Source organism: Artemia franciscana, chromosome 13, assembly GCF_032884065.1.
Source record: "Artemia franciscana chromosome 13, ASM3288406v1, whole genome shotgun sequence".
Classification (NCBI taxonomy): domain Eukaryota; kingdom Metazoa; phylum Arthropoda; class Branchiopoda; order Anostraca; family Artemiidae; genus Artemia; species Artemia franciscana.
Window position 1 is genome coordinate 29180623 of NC_088875.1, and position 19567 is coordinate 29200189.

Consider the following 19567-nt stretch of genomic DNA (forward strand, 5'->3'; position numbering starts at 1 on the left):
TGACCGCTTGTTCTTCGTTACTATATTAGCCTGTAGTTATCCTCCAAATTACTGACGCAAATAATTCTAGCTACTCACGAATTCGTTGAATTTTATGTGTAGTAATTGTCTCACCTCACTTTGAAAACTTTGATTTGCAGCAATGAAAGAGTTTACCCAAATTAAAGGGAACGAAATTAATGGTTAATTTTGATTTGGACATATACATCGTTGATTCTCAAACATCCTATAACGCTGGGACGCAATTTGGGGTAGGGGCACATTTCTCCTTATAACTCAAAAAGGCAAGAAAGGGCGAAACTCTATAATAATAGTTTACACATAGGGCTTTTTTGTGGTCTACCGATAAATTTCTTCATTCTTCTTAATTTTCCATCTAAACGAAAAATTAAAGTGACGACTCTTGAGAAATTGCATTTATAAAGGGATGTAATTCGATGATTTTCATAGCTGAAAAGACTTTGGAAGAATAGGAAGATAAATCTACGACCAAGATTAGAATATTGGATGCTACAGTGACAGTTCAGTTCTGGAGCGCAGCCGCTCCTAGAAACGGAGGCCGATTTGCCGGATGTTTTCCAGAGAAATAGCCCACGGATTGTTTTGTTTTGGGTACCCGACTGACTTACTGTATCTCAAACAGTAAACTGGGCAAAAAATGTGGGGCAATCCCCTTTCTAGGCCTATAATGAGAGAATGGATGAGATGGCTAGGACAAATTCTGCGGTTGAGGAATGAGATTTGTCCTGTCGCAGTTTGGTGTCCTAAACCACCTAAACTGTCACCCAACCTCCACTGCTATTTTGGCGTCTGTCCCCCCATCCTCTGGAAAGTTTTCTACCGGCTCCCTTGGACACCGTTCTTCTTTTAAAGCCTTATCAACAGCATCGCTTAGTCTAATAAATACCATCGTACTTAGTAATATGTTTCCTAAGGAAATCGGGCAAATGCCTCTGTAGTTCATACACTCGCTCTTAGCACAATTCTCGTAAATAAGTTTAATTAAAAAATTGTCTAAAAACACAATGTACTTGCCTTTTTTCAAAAATCTTTTTCATAATCTTCAGTACCTTCTGTCTAACTCTGCAACCGCCATATTTCAAAAACTCATTTACCACCCTATCAGCACCTAATGCCTTATTATTTTTCACATTTTGGGGGCAGGGGGGGGCAAGATTCCTACCCCCCAACAGACACCATTGGGCACACTTGTTCCCAGGCGCAACATTTGTTGACCGCCATTTAGATATATAGATATACCATATATATATATATATATATATATATATATATATATATATATATATATATATATATATATATATATATATATATATATATATATATAACAAAAAGAGAAATTATCAATGCAACAGCACAAAGACATTAAAAAAAAAAAAAAAAAAAAAAAAAAAAAAAAAAAAAAAAAAAAAAAAAAAAAAAAAAAAAAAAAAAAAAAAAAAAACAGATAGAAGGAGAAAAGGAAAACTGTTTTCCTAAATTAGTGATTAATATAGACCAGCACTTGAATGAGGCCTTAACCCTACTCATCCATACAACCACATAGGTCAAACAGCATAGCCATACACAATCAACCATAAAGAATAATCCATGGACAGGCAGTCATGTCGTCAATAAGTATAAGTCGTCATTTACTAAACAATAGAAACAATAAAGACAAATAATTCAGAGGCAACAACCCAACACAAGGGCTCATCAGGAGAATACACTTGCCTATAGGGTTTCGGCAATTTAAATTCTCTACCCAGTCAAGTGATGTGCCTACCACAGAATATCCATGGCATCCCCGTGTCAGGTATCACCCCCAAAATACATGCCTATGAAAAACCCCCCTCCCAGCAAATGTAGAACAACCAAGTAACACCAAAACAAACTTATCCTTTTAATATATTCCTCTTTTTAGCAACAATAGGTAAACTAAATGTGATAAATTTTACCAAATCACAAATATTAACACATTGCAAAAAACCTGAATGAACTAAACAATTATCGAATTCATCTTTACCATGTGGCTATTTTTAAAAAAAAATCCGCTCTATTAGAAACACAATTCAAAATAAATGGCGCTGCATCATCTTTTCGCGAACCTCCGAAATTAGCCGAAAATTTCCTTAAGTATTTCCAGATAATTCTTTTGGTATTTATTTAAAAGTTCGTTATAATGAAAACTAAATTTTTTAAATTGCCAAGTTAATTTATTTGCAGAAAAATCTCTTAATATCAATTTTTGGCTGAAGATTTTACATCTATTTTTAAAATCAATATAATTACTACAAATCCTTGCATAACGAAGTAACTGTGAGAAAAACGCCGAATATGTGATATTTGAGTGTATATTACTTTCAGGGAATGGGAAATTAATCACTTCAAAATCAAAATCATCCGTTTTATTATACATTTTAAAACTTAATTTATTATTATCAGAAATATTAATATTTAAATCTAAGAAATGATCTTCATGACCAGCGCCATGACTAGGTTCAAGAGTAAGCTCTGATGGATATATATTTTTAGAAATATCAATGAAATCCTTACAATTTAAGACCAAAATATCATCTAAATATCTTTTATTATTTGACAAAACATGTTTTAAATTATTTGGATTATTCTTATCCATCATATATTTATATTCTAGTTGACTTAAAAACAAGTCAGGTATAAATGGGCTGGCATTCCCCCCCCCATGGGAATTCCCACGATTTGCTTGTACAAATCACCACCAAATCTTATATAAGTATTGTATAAAACAAATTATATAAATTAGTATACATTGTCGCAAAATCGAAAGACTCAATTCTTTTAGCTGAAACCATTGTTAAAGAATCTATCACCTGTAGTGAATTATTAATACTCCAATATGGATTAAAATTCGAAAACTTTTTAATACCAGAACAATAGGTTTTAAGTTTATTTATAATTTCCTTTAAAATTAACGAGAGGTCAGTAGCAGCAATGCGGGTTGGACATTTAGCTGCTCCAGCAATAAACCGTGGTTTAGGGGATTCTTATGAAATTTTACAGTCCAATATAGGAAAGGGAACTTTTTATCATTGTCATTTATTTTAATATTAAAATTTTTAAAAAGTATTTCTTCAGTCTTTTCAATTAAATTCTCATCCTCTAAATTTACCTTTTCGTAAACATTAGTTGTGCATAACTCCCTTTTTAAGATATCACAATACAGCTTCTGACAAATTATGGCAAAATTATTATTAGCTTTATCCACTGGCACAATTACAAATTCATTCTGTAGATTAGCAATTGCTTGTTTAATCTTAGCATTATAAAATAATGATTTAGTGTTACTATTTTTTAAGTTAGAATATATTTTATTTCGTATTCTACTAATAATTAAATTCTTCCAACTTTGAAAACTCTCTTTATTTTTATTCTCTTTCTTACACCACTTATCAATAAATAAACCAAAAATCATTTTCCAAGAACACTCGATGGTTTCAGATGATGAGAAAGACGGAAATTAGCCCCTTTATTCATTATAATTTGCAGATCATCATGGTTTATTATTGACAAGTCCCCTGCTATAACATGTTTGTGAGTGGGATTTACAAATGGGCAAGTTGCTTACAGTTACAAACCGGTTTCCAGTTTATATCACTATCTAATCTTTTAAGTATTAAATTATAATTAAAAATAATTTGCCCAATAGTTTTTGAAAATTTACCGATAAATTTTTTCATTCTTCTTAATTTTCCATCTAAACGAAAAATTAAAGTGACGACTCTTGAGAAATTGCATTTATAAAGGGATGTAATTCGATGATTTTCATAGCTGAAAAGACTTTGGAAGAATAGGAAGATAAATCTACGACCAAGATTAGAATATTGGATGCTACAGTGACAGTTCAGTTCTGGAGCGCAGCCGCTCCTAGAAACGGAGGCCGATTTGCCGATGATGTTTTCCAGAGAAATAGCCCACGGATTGTTTTGTTTTGGGTACCCGACTGACTTACTGTATCTCAAACAGTAAACTGGGCAAAAAATGTGGGGCAATCCCCTTTCTAGGCCTATAATGAGAGAATGGATGAGATGGCTAGGACAAATTCTGCGGTTGAGGAATGAGATTTGTCCTGTCGCAGTTTGGTGTCCTAAACCACCTAAACTGTCACCCAACCTCCACTGCTATTTTGGCGTCTGTCCCCCATCCTCTGGAAAGTTTTCTACCGGCTCCCTTGGACACCGTTCTTCTTTTAAAGCCTTATCAACAGCATCGCTTAGTCTAATAAATACCATCGTACTTAGTAATATGTTTCCTAAGGAAATCGGGCAAATGCCTCTGTAGTTCATACACTCGCTCTTAGCACAATTCTCGTAAATAAGTTTAATTAAAAAATTGTCTAAAAACACAATGTACTTGCCTTTTTCAAAAATCTTTTTCATAATCTTCAGTACCTTATGTCTAACTCTGCAACCGCCATATTTCAAAAACTCATTTACCACCCTATCAGCACCTAATGCCTTATTATTTTTCACATTTTGGGGGCAGGGGGGGGCAAGATTCCTACCCCCCAACAGACACCATTGGGCACACTTGTTCCCAGGCGCAACATTTGTTGACCGCCATTTAGATATATAGATATACCATATATATATATATATATATATAAATATATATATATATATATATATATATATATATATATATATATATATATATATATATATATATATATATATATATATATATAACAAAAAGAGAAATTATCAATGCAACAGCACAAAGACATTAAAAAAAAAAAAAAAAAAAAAAAAAAAAAAAAAAAAAAAAAAAAAAAAAAAAACAGATAGAAGGAGAAAAGGAAAACTGTTTTCCTAAATTAGTGATTAATATAGACCAGCACTTGAATGAGGCCTTAACCCTACTCATCCATACAACCACATAGGTCAAACAGCATAGCCATACACAATCAACCATAAAGAATAATCCATGGACAGGCAGTCATGTCGTCAATAAGTATAAGTCGTCATTTACTAAACAATAGAAACAATAAAGACAAATAATTCAGAGGCAACAACCCAACACAAGGGCTCATCAGGAGAATACACTTGCCTATAGGGTTTCGGCAATTTAAATTCTCTACCCAGTCAAGTGTTGTGCCTACCACAGAATATCCATGGCATCCCCGTGTCAGGTATCACCCCCAAAATACATGCCTATGAAAAACCCCCCTCCCAGCAAATGTAGAACAACCAAGTAACACCAAAACAAACTTATCCTTTTAATATATTCCTCTTTTTAGCAACAATAGGTAAACTAAATGTGATAAATTTTACCAAATCACAAATATTAACACATTGCAAAAAACCTGAATGAACTAAACAATTATCGAATTCATCTTTACCATGTGGCTATTTTTAAAAAAAAATCCGCTCTATTAGAAACACAATTCAAAATAAATGGCGCTGCATCATCTTTTCGCGAACCTCCGAAATTAGCCGAAAATTTCCTTAAGTATTTCCAGATAATTCTTTTGGTATTTATTTAAAAGTTCGTTATAATGAAAACTAAATTTTTTAAATTGCCAAGTTAATTTATTTGCAGAAAAATCTCTTAATATCAATTTTTGGCTGAAGATTTTACATCTATTTTTAAAATCAATATAATTACTACAAATCCTTGCATAACGAAGTAACTGTGAGAAAAACGCCGAATATGTGATATTTGAGTGTATATTACTTTCAGGGAATGGGAAATTAATCACTTCAAAATCAAAATCATCCGTTTTATTATACATTTTAAAACTTAATTTATTATTATCAGAAATATTAATATTTAAATCTAAGAAATGATCTTCATGACCAGCGCCATGACTAGGTTCAAGAGTAAGCTCTGATGGATATATATTTTTAGAAATATCAATGAAATCCTTACAATTTAAGACCAAAATATCATCTAAATATCTTTTATTATTTGACAAAACATGTTTTAAATTATTTGGATTATTCTTATCCATCATATATTTATATTCTAGTTGACTTAAAAACAAGTCAGGTATAAATGGGCTGGCATTCCCCCCCCCATGGGAATTCCCACGATTTGCTTGTACAAATCACCACCAAATCTTATATAAGTATTGTATAAAACAAATTATATAAATTAGTATACATTGTCGCAAAATCGAAAGACTCAATTCTTTTAGCTGAAACCATTGTTAAAGAATCTATCACCTGTAGTGAATTATTAATACTCCAATATGGATTAAAATTCGAAAACTTTTTAATACCAGAACAATAGGTTTTAAGTTTATTTATAATTTCCTTTAAAATTAACGAGAGGTCAGTAGCAGCAATGCGGGTTGGACATTTAGCTGCTCCAGCAATAAACCGTGGTTTAGGGGATTCTTATGAAATTTTACAGTCCAATATAGGAAAGGGAACTTTTTATCATTGTCACTTATTTTAATATTAAAATTTTTAAAAAGTATTTCTTCAGTCTTTTCAATTAAATTCTCATCCTCTAAATTTACCTTTTCGTAAACATTAGTTGTGCATAACTCCCTTTTTAAGATATCACAATACAGCTTCTGACAAATTATGGCAAAATTATTATTAGCTTTATCCACTGGCACAATTACAAATTCATTCTGTAGATTAGCAATTGCTTGTTTAATCTTAGCATTATAAAATAATGATTTAGTGTTACTATTTTTTAAGTTAGAATATATTTTATTTCGTATTCTACTAATAATTAAATTCTTCCAACTTTGAAAACTCTCTTTATTTTTATTCTCTTTCTTACACCACTTATCAATAAATAAACCAAAAATCATTTTCAAGAACACTCGATGGTTTCAGATGATGAGAAAGACGGAAATTAGCCCCTTTATTCATTATAATTTGCAGATCATCATGGTTTATTATTGACAAGTCCCCTGCTATAACATGTTTGTGAGTGGGATTTACAAATGGGCCAAGTTGCTTACAGTTACAAACCGGTTTCCAGTTTATATCACTATCTAATCTTTTAAGTATTAAATTATAATTAAAAATAATTTGCCCAATAGTTTTTGAAAATTTATAAGTTAAAACTGGACTATCATTATAATTCAAATTACTAGGAAGGGCCTGTTTCACATCCCGCTGATTTAAAATTTCTGGTAAATTAATATCTTCAATCTGCTTACAAGTAAAATTAATAGGTAAATATAATCTGTTATCCTTATTACCAATCTTATCAAACTTTTTCTTTTTTGAAATAAATTTCGTTTTAGTTAGAATGCAAATTGAATCACATATTACTTTAAAATTATATTCAAGAGCTGTATTATTCTTAACAATCCAGAAAAGTTTGATTAAATTCCTCTTGGATTAATTATTTAGACATTTTAGTACAAAAATCATACCCCTAGATTCAAGTAGCTGGCATAGATCTATAGAAAGCATATGTAAATCTAATTCATTTTTTCTATTATTTTTCCTATGTCCTCTCGATCGTTTTTTACGTTTAGTAGGACAAGTAAAAGAAGGATGGTCCATAAAACCATCAATACATTCAACAACAACCTGAGACATGTCGCCATATTTTGCTACACGATCATTTAGCCCAAAAGGATAAGCTGTACCAAGAGTATGGATCCAGAAATCCTCCTGTTTACGTAGTCTATTATTCTTCTCTTCTTTATTTAAATTTTCTAAAATTGTGACAGTTATATCTGATATGGAACATGTACCATTATTACAATGTTGAACTAGATAGTTATTAGTTTGTAACCAAAACTCTAAAATTTTGATGCCAATACTTACAGCAAAAGAATCGCATTTTAATGCTGATTTTAAATATATAAATTTCATCAAGATTAGTCTTACCCGTCAAAAGTTACGAGCCTGAGAAAATTTGCCTCATTTTAGAAAATAGGGAGAAATACCCCCTAAATGTCACACGATCTTAACGAAAATCACACCATCAGATTCAGCGTATAAGAGAACCTTATTGTAGAAGTTTCAAGCCCTTATCGACAAAAATGTGGAATTTCGCATTTTTTGCCAGAAGACAAATCACGGATGCGTGTTTATTTGTTTTTTCGTTTTGTTTTTTTTCCCCAGGGGTGATCGTATCGACTCAGTGGTCCTAGAATGTCGCAAAAGGGCTCATTCTAACGGCAATTAAAAGTTCTAGTGCCCTTTTTAAGTGACCAAAAAAATTGGAGGGCACCTAGGCCCCCTCCCACGCTCATTTTTTCCCCAAAGTCACCGTATCAAAATTCTGAGATAGCCATTTTATTTACCATAGCCGAAAAACCTAAAAACTATGTCTTTGGGGACGACTTACTCCCCCGCAGTCCCCGTGGGAGGGGCTGCAAGTTAAGAACTTTGACATGTGTTTACATATAGTAATGGTTACTGGGAAGTGTACAGACGTTTTCAGGGGGATTTTTTGGCTGGGGGGGGGGGGAGTTGAGGGGGAAGGGTTACTTGGGAGGATCTTTCCATGGAGGAACTTCTCATGGGGGAAGAGACTTTCAGTGGAGGGGGGCGCAGGATTTTCTAGCATTATTTAAAAAAACAATGAAAAAATAAATATGAAAAGTTTTTTCTACTGAAAGTGAGGAGCAGCATTAATACTTAAAACGAACAGAAATTATTACGCATATGAGGGGTCTACCTCCTCGTAATACCTCGCTCTTTACGCTAAATTATTTTTAGTAATTTCAACTATTTATTCTACGGCCTTTGTGATTCAGGGGTCATTCTTAAGGAATTGGGACAAAATTTAAGCTTTAGTGTAAAGAGCGAGGTATAGACGAGGGGTGAGCCCCCTCATATACGCAATCAAACATACGAATATAGAAGTTCGCTGCGTAAGTTAATTCGTAAGTTACGTATATTTTTTACTTATGAAAACGTTAGTAAAAAATTAAAAGTTATAGTTGCCTTTTTATGTAATCAAAAAATTGGAGGGCAACTAGGCCTCCTCTCTCGCTCCTTTTTTCTCGAAATCTTCCAATTATAACTATGAAAAACCCATTTAGTCCAAAAAAATAATACGCAAATTTCGTTTTAATTATTTATGCGCGGAGAGCCAAGATAAAAAAAATGCATTAATTTAAAAACGTCCAGAAATTAAACAAAAAAAACAAGTTTTTTTTAAATGAAAATAAGGAGCGACATTAAAACTTAAAACGAACAGAAATTACTCCGTATATGAAAGGGGCTTTTCGTCCTCAACGCCTCGCTCTTTACGCTAAAGTGTTTAAAATTTTTAAGAAGTCGAGTTAAGAGAAAGAGTCAAACTTTAGCTTAAAGAGCTAGGCGTTGAGGACGAAAAGCCCCTTTCATATACGGAGTAATTTCTGTTCGTTTTAAGTTTTAATGTCGCTCCTTACTTTCATTTAAAAAAACTTGTTTTTTTTGTTTAATTTTGAAAGATAAACCTACTGATGTTGTTAAAGGGGAGAGGAACAAAAACTGACTTTAGCCCAGGCGGTGAAAAACATACCTATGCCTCGGACTTCGGAGTACTCTTTATTTGAGTACCATCGAAAGTTAAGGAGCAATCAAGCACTTCGACGCTAAAATCTGGAGAAAATTTAAAAAATGAAATTTAAATGCTTTCTGGATGGTAATGTCGAATATCAATAAACTAGCCAAAAAGCCTGCTTGTTAAAAAAATAAAAAGAAAAAAAAGATTGCGTGTAGCCTACTCATTTTTCAGGATCAGAAAAAATCTTTTGTCGCCTTCTCCAAACAAAAATTGTTAATTCCCTTGCAAAGTTTATCTGATAGTTTTAACGCGATTCTTGAGCCATATGTGTCTCTCGGTGTGGCCGTAAAAAGTACTGAGAGAAATATTGGCTTCAGTGACTCGTTGTATAACCTTGGACGATTGGGTAGTTGTTATGAACACTTACCAGTTATATAAAGTTTTTTCTTTCATGTGCTAAAGGTATAAAAATGTACCGTAGCCATTGCCGCCTCTGATATACTTGGTTCTTTAAAAGATGCGGCTAAATATCCTTTATTTTGATAATAAATAGATAAGATATCACCCATTTCTTATAACGGCGGATGAAGCCAGCATACCGTGAAATTGGAAAGGACTAGAAATAAAGCAGCCTATTTGTGCTTCTTATATTGAAATTTGAAAACTTGATTTGTCGGTTCATTGTTTTTCAAATAGACATATTATGAAAAGAATCATTCAAAGAAGACTAAAAACAGCTACCTTTTAGATCTTGAATTAACAAATGAATGGCAGCAAGGATAAAAAGCTTTTCTCAACAGGACGTCACAATCAGTAGAATATGATAGCGTTCCGTTCTGATATGCACTTTGAATTTATTTGATCGAGTAGTGGTGGTGGTGATAGCCTTTGTGACTCTTCTAGTAAAATTATCGTTTGAAGCCATGACGAGTTTTATTTTAGTGTTGAATGATTTTAGTGACAGTAAAAATTACAGTCCAAATCACAAATTTCATAGCAACTTTTGCGTGAGCTTTCTTCAAGGCCGTATCCAGGGGTGTGTAGGGGGTTTGACCCCCCCCCGGAAACGTTTATCCAACTCATAAAAACGTAAGAAAAGAGATAATACAAAAATTTTGATGTGTTTTTAATTTTTTGTACCCCCCCCCCACACACACACAAAAAAAATCCGGTAATTATGTATTGTACCGCCAACACTCAAGTGCTTCATTTAAGTAAAAATTATTTCTCTGACACTCAATCCTAATAAAACATCACAAAATATGATGAAAATAGAATACTTTGTTAACAAAATTATGGTAACAAAGGAATAAACTTATAGAATGCAGGCCGCCCAGATATAATTAAGAATCACGTTTACAGGATATCTGCCTTCTGACCTCACTGCCACATGCCACAAATAATGAAACGAATTGCAGTGACAAATGGCATTCTACTGTGAGCAAACCACGTACTGACACGTAAACCGGCTTGTTTCAGATATACCCTACTTGTACATCTCCAAAGAGGCATTTTACCGAAGAGTAGAAAGTCATGTTGTGTCCATTGGCGCACTGTTTTGTTGTGGGCAACAACCCCTTATCCTGGAAAAATCTATTTGCCTCTTTTTCAGTCTTTGGCAAATCCGAAATTTTCATTTTAACATCCATGGTCAGCCACTATTCTCTATCAATAAGCTACAGATCGCAAACTAAATGAACTTCATAGCTTGTCATAAAAACCGGTTCTACTTAAATTCTACTTAATGAAGCGCTTGAGTGTTGGCGGTATAATATGTAGGTACCAAAATCCCTTTGTACGTACCCCCCCCCCCCCGAGAAAAAAAATCATGGATACAGCCCTGGCTTTCTTATTATTTTTCCTTGTAAAGATGTCGTATATGAAAATTATTCCAAAATCCGAAAATTAACCATGGAAACTAGATTTTTTTATCTTTATTTGATAATTTATATTTCGGTAGCAGCACTATATTTATCAAACATTACTGTATTGTAAGATTAAAACTAGTTTCTGAATTAAACTACTAGACAATCTACGCATTATACTCTACCACCATTTTACAAAATTAAAAACCAATCCTAATCTTTGTTTTCTTTTTACTGCCGAAGAACAGGTAAGCAAGGCCGTATCGAGGGGACAGGAGGTTAAGGGGTTTGAACCTCCCCCCTGAAATGTTTGTTTGACTCGTAAAAACCTAATAAAATACGTAAAAACATTTCTTATGCATTTTTAAGTTTTTTAACCCCCTCCCTTCAAACAAAAATCCTGGATACGGCCGTCCAGTTAATTAATTAAGGGGGGATGCCTTCGAGCCGGTGCTTCTCCGAGATCTTGGGGAATTTACAATTTGTGTTATCATTTCTTATACCTTTTTTTTTATCTAGATTCTCTATTCTCATATCTTTCAAGTTGCCCCTTCCCTCCCCCAAAACAAAATACTGCGTACTTTTCTGCTGCAGGTGTAATTGTTTCAAAGGATAACAAACAGAATAAATAGCAGCAAGCATAATAATAAATTTATAGTAAGGAACTACAAATTTGTTTGCCTTACTCTAATTAGTTTTTACAATAAAAAGTTTATCTGACATTTGGAATATTATTTATAGTATATTTGCATATTAATAAATTATTTTTAATTTGCATCTTAAAAATTTATTAAGTCCTTTTTAATGCATCTCTAAAGTTGACTTGCGTTTAAATATAACATTATCTTGTATTCTAAATAGCATTTTGATAGCTTTAATAATTTCCTTCTTAGTCTCGTTAATTAGACGCAGGAACAGGTTATATTTTAGCATTGTCTTACTACAGACTGTAAATTAGGGACTATGTTTTTTCAAACAGTTCGTGGTAACGAACTGCAGCAAGGAGCGACCCGGCTCAATAGTAACCAAAACTCTAAAAAATGGAGTTTTGATACCAATAGTTACATCAAAAGAATCGCATTTTAATACTGATTTTAAATATATAAGTTTCATCAAATTTAATCTTACCCATCAAAAGTTACGAGCCTGAGAAAATCTGCTTTACTTTAGAAAATAGGGGGAATCACCCCCTAAAAGTCATAGAATCTGAAAAAAATCCCACCATCAAGTTCAGCAGATTAGAGAACCATACTGTAGAAGTTTCAAGTTCCTATCTACAAAAAATGTGGAATTTTGTATTTTTTGCCAGAAGTCAGATCACGGGTGTGTGTTCATTCGTTTTTTTTTTCCCCAGGGATGATCCTATCGACCCAATGGTCCTAGAATGTCGCAAGAGGGCTGATTCTAACGGGAATTAAAAGTTCTATTGCCCTTTATAAGTGACCCCAAAAATTGGAGGGCACCTAGGCCCCCTCTCACGCATATTTTTTCCCAGTCACCGGATTAAAATTGTGAGATAGCCATTCTGTTTACTTTAGTCGAAAACCTAATAACTATGTCTTTGGGGACGACTTATTCCCCCACAGTCCCCGGGGGAGGGGCTGCAAGTTACAAACTTTGACCAATGTTTACATATAATAATGGTTATTATGAAGTGTACAAACGTTTTCAGGGGAACTTTTTCGCGTTGGGGTGGGGTGGGGGTCTGGAAGAGGGAGTTATTATGGGAGGATCTTTCCAGGGAGGAATTTGTTATGAGGGAAGATAATTTCGATAAATTTCGATGAGGAGTAGGATTTTCTAGTATTATTTAAAAAACAATGAGAAAATAAAAAAAATTTTCACAGGGAAGTAATGAGTAGCGTTAAAACTTAAAACGAACATAAAATAATACGTATATAAGGGAATTCGTCTCCTCCACAATACCTTGCTCTTTACGGTAAAGTATTTTTTAGTAGTTTCAACTATTTGTTCTTCGGCCTTTGTGATTCAGGGGTCATTCTTATAGACTTGGGGTAAAATTCAAGCTTTAGTGTAAAGAGCGAAGTATTGATGAGGGCACAAACCCCCTCATATACGTAATAAAAATAGACAAATATAGAAGTTCGTTAAATAAGTTAATTCGTAAGGTATCTATGTTTATTACTAACAAAAATTTTCGTATAAAAAATGTAGTTGCATTTTTAAGCAACCAAAAATTGGAGGGCAAGTAGGCCTCCTCTCCCACCCTTCTTTTTTATTAAAATCGTCAGATCAAAACTATGAGAAAGCCATTTAGAAAAAAAATATGCAAATTTCGTTTTAATTATTCATGTGCGGTGAGCCAAAATCAAAACATGTATTAATTCAAAAACGTTCAAAAATTAAATAAAAAGCAAGTTTTTTTAAATGCAAGTAAGGAGCGACATTAAACCTTAAAACGAACAGAAATTATTCCGTGTATGAAAATGGGTTCTCCCCTCCGCAACGTCTCGCTCTTCATGCTAAAGTTTTTTTTATTGTTTTAAAAAGTAGAGTCGTGACAAAGTGTCAACCTTTAGCGTAAAGAGCGGGGCGTTGCGGAGGGGAGAACCCCTTTCATATACGGAATAATTTCTGTTCGTTCTAAGTTTTAATATCGCTTCTTACTTCCAGTTAACAAAACTCGTTTTTTTTTAAAATTTAATATACTTAATGAAACTAAACAAAAGCCCATCGAACTATTTAATCTGTTCGGACACTAAATATTTCTTTTCTTTTGTCTTATTAAAAGCAGCAAAAAAATAAACGCATCTATTTTGAAATCTAACTTACAATTGATAACGTCACTTTAATTAATTTGACGTGTGCGTAAGGCAATGGGGGGCTGAAGCCTGTAAGGTAAAAAGGTAAAGGATACGGCATTAGACTTTACAGTCCCTACCGATGGTGCTGATCTCCGTTTCTTGGCCCTTCAGCCAGGAAGTGCAATGGGGGTTTGGGGGCCAACCATCCTGTGCTTTCGCATACCCTTCTTGTTTACCTTCCCCAGATTCCTCCAAGTACCCATTTAGAGCTGGGTCGACTCTGGCTAAGCTTACAGAGTCACGCCACTGACCCCCGTTCCAAACTGAACAATTGGGTATACTGGGATTCGAACCCGCGTCCTCTCAGACAAAGGATCCTGAATCCAGCGCACCAGCGTGTTTTACAATTTATCAAATGTGTTTTTCAATTTACACAGTGAGGGTTTTTTTTTTGGGGGGGGGGGGGCTAATAATTTGTGCCTAAGGAGGGGCACTATTAAAAGATAATTCGTTTCAAATCAACGGAAGAATAACTTGTAAGTCCGAGGGGAAAGTTTTGAGAATTTCGAAAAGATTCTGAAACCCCTCAAACACGTATCCAATTAAAATAAATTAAATTCATTGTTTTGTTGTAGCCAAAAACCCTAAATTGGAGGTTTATAGCCTCCCTCCCCACATTGAATAATCAGGGAGGCAGTTGCCCCGTAACAAATTAGGTTCATGTTTTTAGTAGAGTGGAGAAAGGTGTTTGGTAAACTGCAATGTACTGATACTGAACCATTCGGTCCATATCAAAGTTGGGGTATTTTTATAACATTATCGGGTACAATTTCCAAAAATATATTCGAAATTATTTTGGTAAAAAAAAGGAATTTCAAATAATTAGTTGTACGTAAGCACTGAATCCAAGATTAAATTAAAGATGAAAATTATGCTTGTTAAATATGAAAATTATTGTGGCTCAATGAGAACTAACCTTAACAATTAATTTCATCACGCGACTTTTCTAATAAAGAACCTTATTTCAGTTAATCCTTGCTGATGAATGCACCGAAGCCGAGGGAAAAGCGTGGCACATGCGACATTTTGCTTGTGGTGAATGTAAGATCGTTCTTGGTGGCCAAAGATACATAATGAGAGATTCCAAGCCATTCTGTTTAGATTGTTTCGATTCAATGTTCTCAGAATACTGCGACAGCTGCGGGGAATCTATTGGAGTTGATCAAGGTAAAACTGAATTAAGGCCTCCGTTTTACGCTCACCCAGACTAATCATATTCTGTAAGCTCAACATTTTACCCAGCCTGGAGCTAAATTAGTTAAAACCATAAAACCAATGACGAAAAAAAAACCCTTTCTGGTTTAATTTTGATATTAGCGTATCAATCATATCATCGCATGAATATCCAGAATTCTTGGGTATTTTTTTTTATGGTTTTGAGTGCTTGAACGTGCAAAACGTGCTTACGGTTTATGTTTCATACGAAATAAGTGATTTCGCAACAAGCCTACAGTCGTGACTTGCACGAAAAGAACAACATGCTTATGAATCCATTAGCTTCAGATCTATCCATTCATCGAGCCAGAATTATAATTTTTTTAATGCTAACTAAGACAGTCAAGATTTTTTTTTAATAATCTAAACTTGCTTTTGAGATTGGAGAATTTTCCCCATTGCAATGATTTTCAACTAGTTTTCATCGCTTTTCAATTGAAAAACAGAAATGCAAAGCAGATTTAAAAACTGTAGTTTTTGTAGACATATATAGCTGACTCTCAGCTATTGAGTGATAGCCAAATTCTGTTTTTAAACTGCAGAACTACCGAAAAAAACTTGCCGCATCAAAGATTGCACCGGGAACATAACTATAAGTACAATTCGATACGGCCTAAGTGAAATTGACTTCTAAAACAAAGAATAGTGAATGTTCAATATTCAGAATATTTTTATTATGTCTGGTTACTAATCCTAGTCATTTTTAGGATATCCTTTGAGACGCATGGTTGTCACCTGTAGCAAAAAAGTGCTATTTTAGTACTACTTCCTTGTGTGTAGCAGTGTAGCACGTGCTCAAGGTTTCTAAAGTAGTCCTAAAATAACACAAAAGTGCTATTTTTTCACTATTTTAGCACTATTACAGAGTTACAGTCAATTCTTTATTAAAGCACTTAAAATCGTTGTGTAGCACGCAAATCTGGGCAATTGTAAAACTTTAGGAACTGACCAAAGTGGCAACCCTGTTAAGAGGTGAAAAGTCAGACACTTAACAGTTGCTTTGGCATAATAATCTAAAGAAATATAAAAGTAGGCTTAATCAAATTGGCTTCTGAGCAGGTCTTACAGTTAATGTTGTTGCACATTTTGGATTTTAGTATAAGCATGCATACACAAACTCCTTTTTTGAGACAAAGCTGTTAATAAACTATGCATTTTGATTTTAGCACGTTGTAAGTAATGTACATAAACGTTTTGCTTAACTTTTAAAGGCAAAATTTGTTAGAATTAATCATGAATCCATTCAGTATCGCTAACTGTGGCATTTTTTTGTGGTATTTTTTGGTTCACTTTTGCATTGTTGTACGAACAGATTGTCGCATGTATGACAATCATTCGGATGGATTGTATGAGACGATTTACTCTCCTGTCTAGAAGTTTTACTAAAGAGCAAAATTAACGCATTAAAAAAAGATTTAATGCTTTTATTTCCAAATGCCACTAAAAAAAAAAAAAAATCGTTTTCTCACTATCTTAAAATATTAAAATTTCGTCCCACGCTTTTATTTTAGTTATTGATTTTTTTTCTGGGTAGGGAGGGGGGAGAATACTTTTTAGTGCATTTCGAAATAAGTGTGTTTTTATGTTTTATTTTAATACTTAAATTATATATCTTTCGAATAGAAACTTATCAATTGAATGTGTTGGTGTTGACGCTAGCATTGATAGAAGTCTTTGTGTGATTTACAGAAACGCTCTACTTCGGGCGAATTGACTAAAAGAAGATGCTTCGTATATTCACATGTTTTCAACGCTTTCACCATCATCAATACGCGTAATTACTTTGGCTGTGCGTCTCATTTGAATATTTAAAACGCAAAAATATTATAATTGCAATTCTGAGTTATTTCAGCAGTCAAGAATAGGCGTAACTGAAATATGGGTAGGGTTAGAACTTGAAGTGGGTGCCAATATAAAGGAATTTTGTCAGTATTTCCATATCAATGTCGTTTTTAAAAGCACCCAAACTATGGATTTTTTTCCCACGTCTTCCTATCATTTGCCTTTTTTTTACAACTTCCCATCCCCCTCTTTCGAATCCCAACCCCCTTCAAAATTTTTGTATATGCCTATGCGTGACATGCCCAATTATACTACTAGAAAATAATCACACGCGCTTGAAAAATGACACAGATCAAAGACACATCGAGATGTGAATGACATTAAACTGTTATTATCAGTCTATGTTAGCAGAGATGTGCGTAACATGCAAAATCAGATTAGGTACACTACTGTATGGAGTGACAATCCAAATTGATGTAGATTACTTTGGTACTTAACTGGAAAATACTTTAAAAATTAAGTCTCTTCTTGTACAATTTTCTTATTTTTATTCGAATATCTTAACAATATAAGAAAGTCAATTGTTTGTTAATCCTATTATTGATTATTAGAAGCAATCCCCCCTTCCCATACTCAATACGACAAACAAATTGACCCTTATACAGAGGCGTTTTCTAATCTGGTGCATATTTTGAGATACATACTCTGTGCTCTAGTCATTCTCTTGACTGTTTCTAAAGCAAAATGTACACATATATTTTTTTAAACTTAGAAAGGAAATTAATTTTACCTTTTGAAATTTTAGGCGATTTGTGTCTTTACAGTGTGTTACTCAATAATGTGGCTTCATTTAGGTTATTGTACACAAACTTATATCTGGCAGTTTTTGAGAAAAATTTTGCTCAAACACATATGAAGTATACCTAGGTACTTTTAGCACTTATGAAGGGAACGGACAAGTCCTCCTTCCCTGGCACTACATACGCCGGACGTATTTATATACGTCCGCAAAATGCGAACTAGAGGAGTAAAGTAATATGTTTTTTTTTTTCAAGAAAAAAAAAAAAAAAAAAAAAAAACTCCAAGATGCGCCCTTTGGTCTTGAGCGAGATGGCATATTTATCTTCATCTTTCTTTTAGGTCAAATGACTCATGATGGACAACACTGGCACGCGACTGAAACCTGTTTCTGTTGTAGCACTTGTCGAAACTCTCTGCTGGGGCGCCCTTTCTTACCTAGGCGTGGTCTCATATTCTGTTCAATCGGATGCAGTAAAGGTGAACCACCAACACCCACGGATAGCACCTTAAATTCACCTACCAGAGGTGGGCCTCTTATGCGTAGTCCAAGAAAGAGTCCACGTGTCAGGCCCCTTGTACGGCGAAAACCTGGTTAGTTAATTTGATATGTAGCTTTTCGTGTATATTACGTCAGTCTATATTACCTCCTATTAACATTTTGACGCAATGATGTAATCCATGTTCCTGAAGCAGCTTTATATTCACCATCAGCCTTAATGTCTATTGAATTAAAAAGAAAACACAAATTACCCGTTTAAGAATTAATATACTTCCATAAACATGAAGCCTTAAACAATTCCAAACTGCTATACTATATTCAAGATTTACTAGTGCTATGGAATCAAAGAATTCAAAATGGCGATACTGACCCCTAGAATCTATGAGTTTTGCCCAAATTCATATTTGGAACATATAAAATTCATACAGTTTACATGTGCCCATTTAAAGTTAATATCATAAGAAAATTGGCATAATTTTACAGAAATAGGGGGAAAATGCTTAAAAACGGGGATGATCTGGATGAAAACTACGCCAGCAAATTGAGCATATTCATGAACCTTACATCGGAGGTTTGAAATCCATCCGATGCAAAGACACGAAATTTCGTAATTTTTCTCGAGACAGTTGATGACAAATGCATGTTTATATTATCGCTGAAACGCGACGTTCCCATCTGCCACTTTCACATTTGGAAAAAAAAATTACTAAGCTATTGCAGAGGGAGGATCAGAAGATAAATCCTTTTGAGAACAACTTGGAAATGGTTTTTGGTAGTTATATCAGAGCCAATGATCGTAGAATATTGTAAGTTTCATTTATTTTAAGAGTAAGATTTCAGCTGTATAGAACAAAATAACAAACGAGTTTTGCAACAGTCACCTGTTTTTTTTTTCAATATCTTGTTTGTGCTAGTGTCTATTTCGAGTCCAAAAATGTCAATGTGTCTACTCAGTTTAGCAGGAGTTATTTCAGAGGATAAACATCAAAGTGGCAAGGCAAACCGGAAGCATTGTATACAAATTACAAAAATTAGTAGTCACAGTTTATTTTCATCAGCTGCAAAGCCTTAACTTGACCTGTAATATCACAGTGGATTGATTTCCACTTGACATTACGGGT

At 33.8% G+C, this 19567-nt stretch overlaps 1 protein-coding gene across 3 annotated transcripts in view; it reads left to right on the plus strand.

Annotated features, from left to right (window-relative positions):
- The window catches only part of LOC136034771 (prickle planar cell polarity protein 3-like), a 171333-nt gene that overhangs the window by 146150 nt on the left and 5616 nt on the right, over window positions 1–19567 (plus strand). For all 3 annotated transcript variants that reach the window (XM_065716180.1, XM_065716178.1, XM_065716179.1), the window contains exons 5-6: window positions 15118–15316; window positions 18287–18538. In XM_065716180.1, the coding sequence (XP_065572252.1) occupies window positions 15118–15316; window positions 18287–18538 (451 nt within the window). The remainder of the gene's footprint in view (window positions 1–15117; window positions 15317–18286; window positions 18539–19567) is intronic.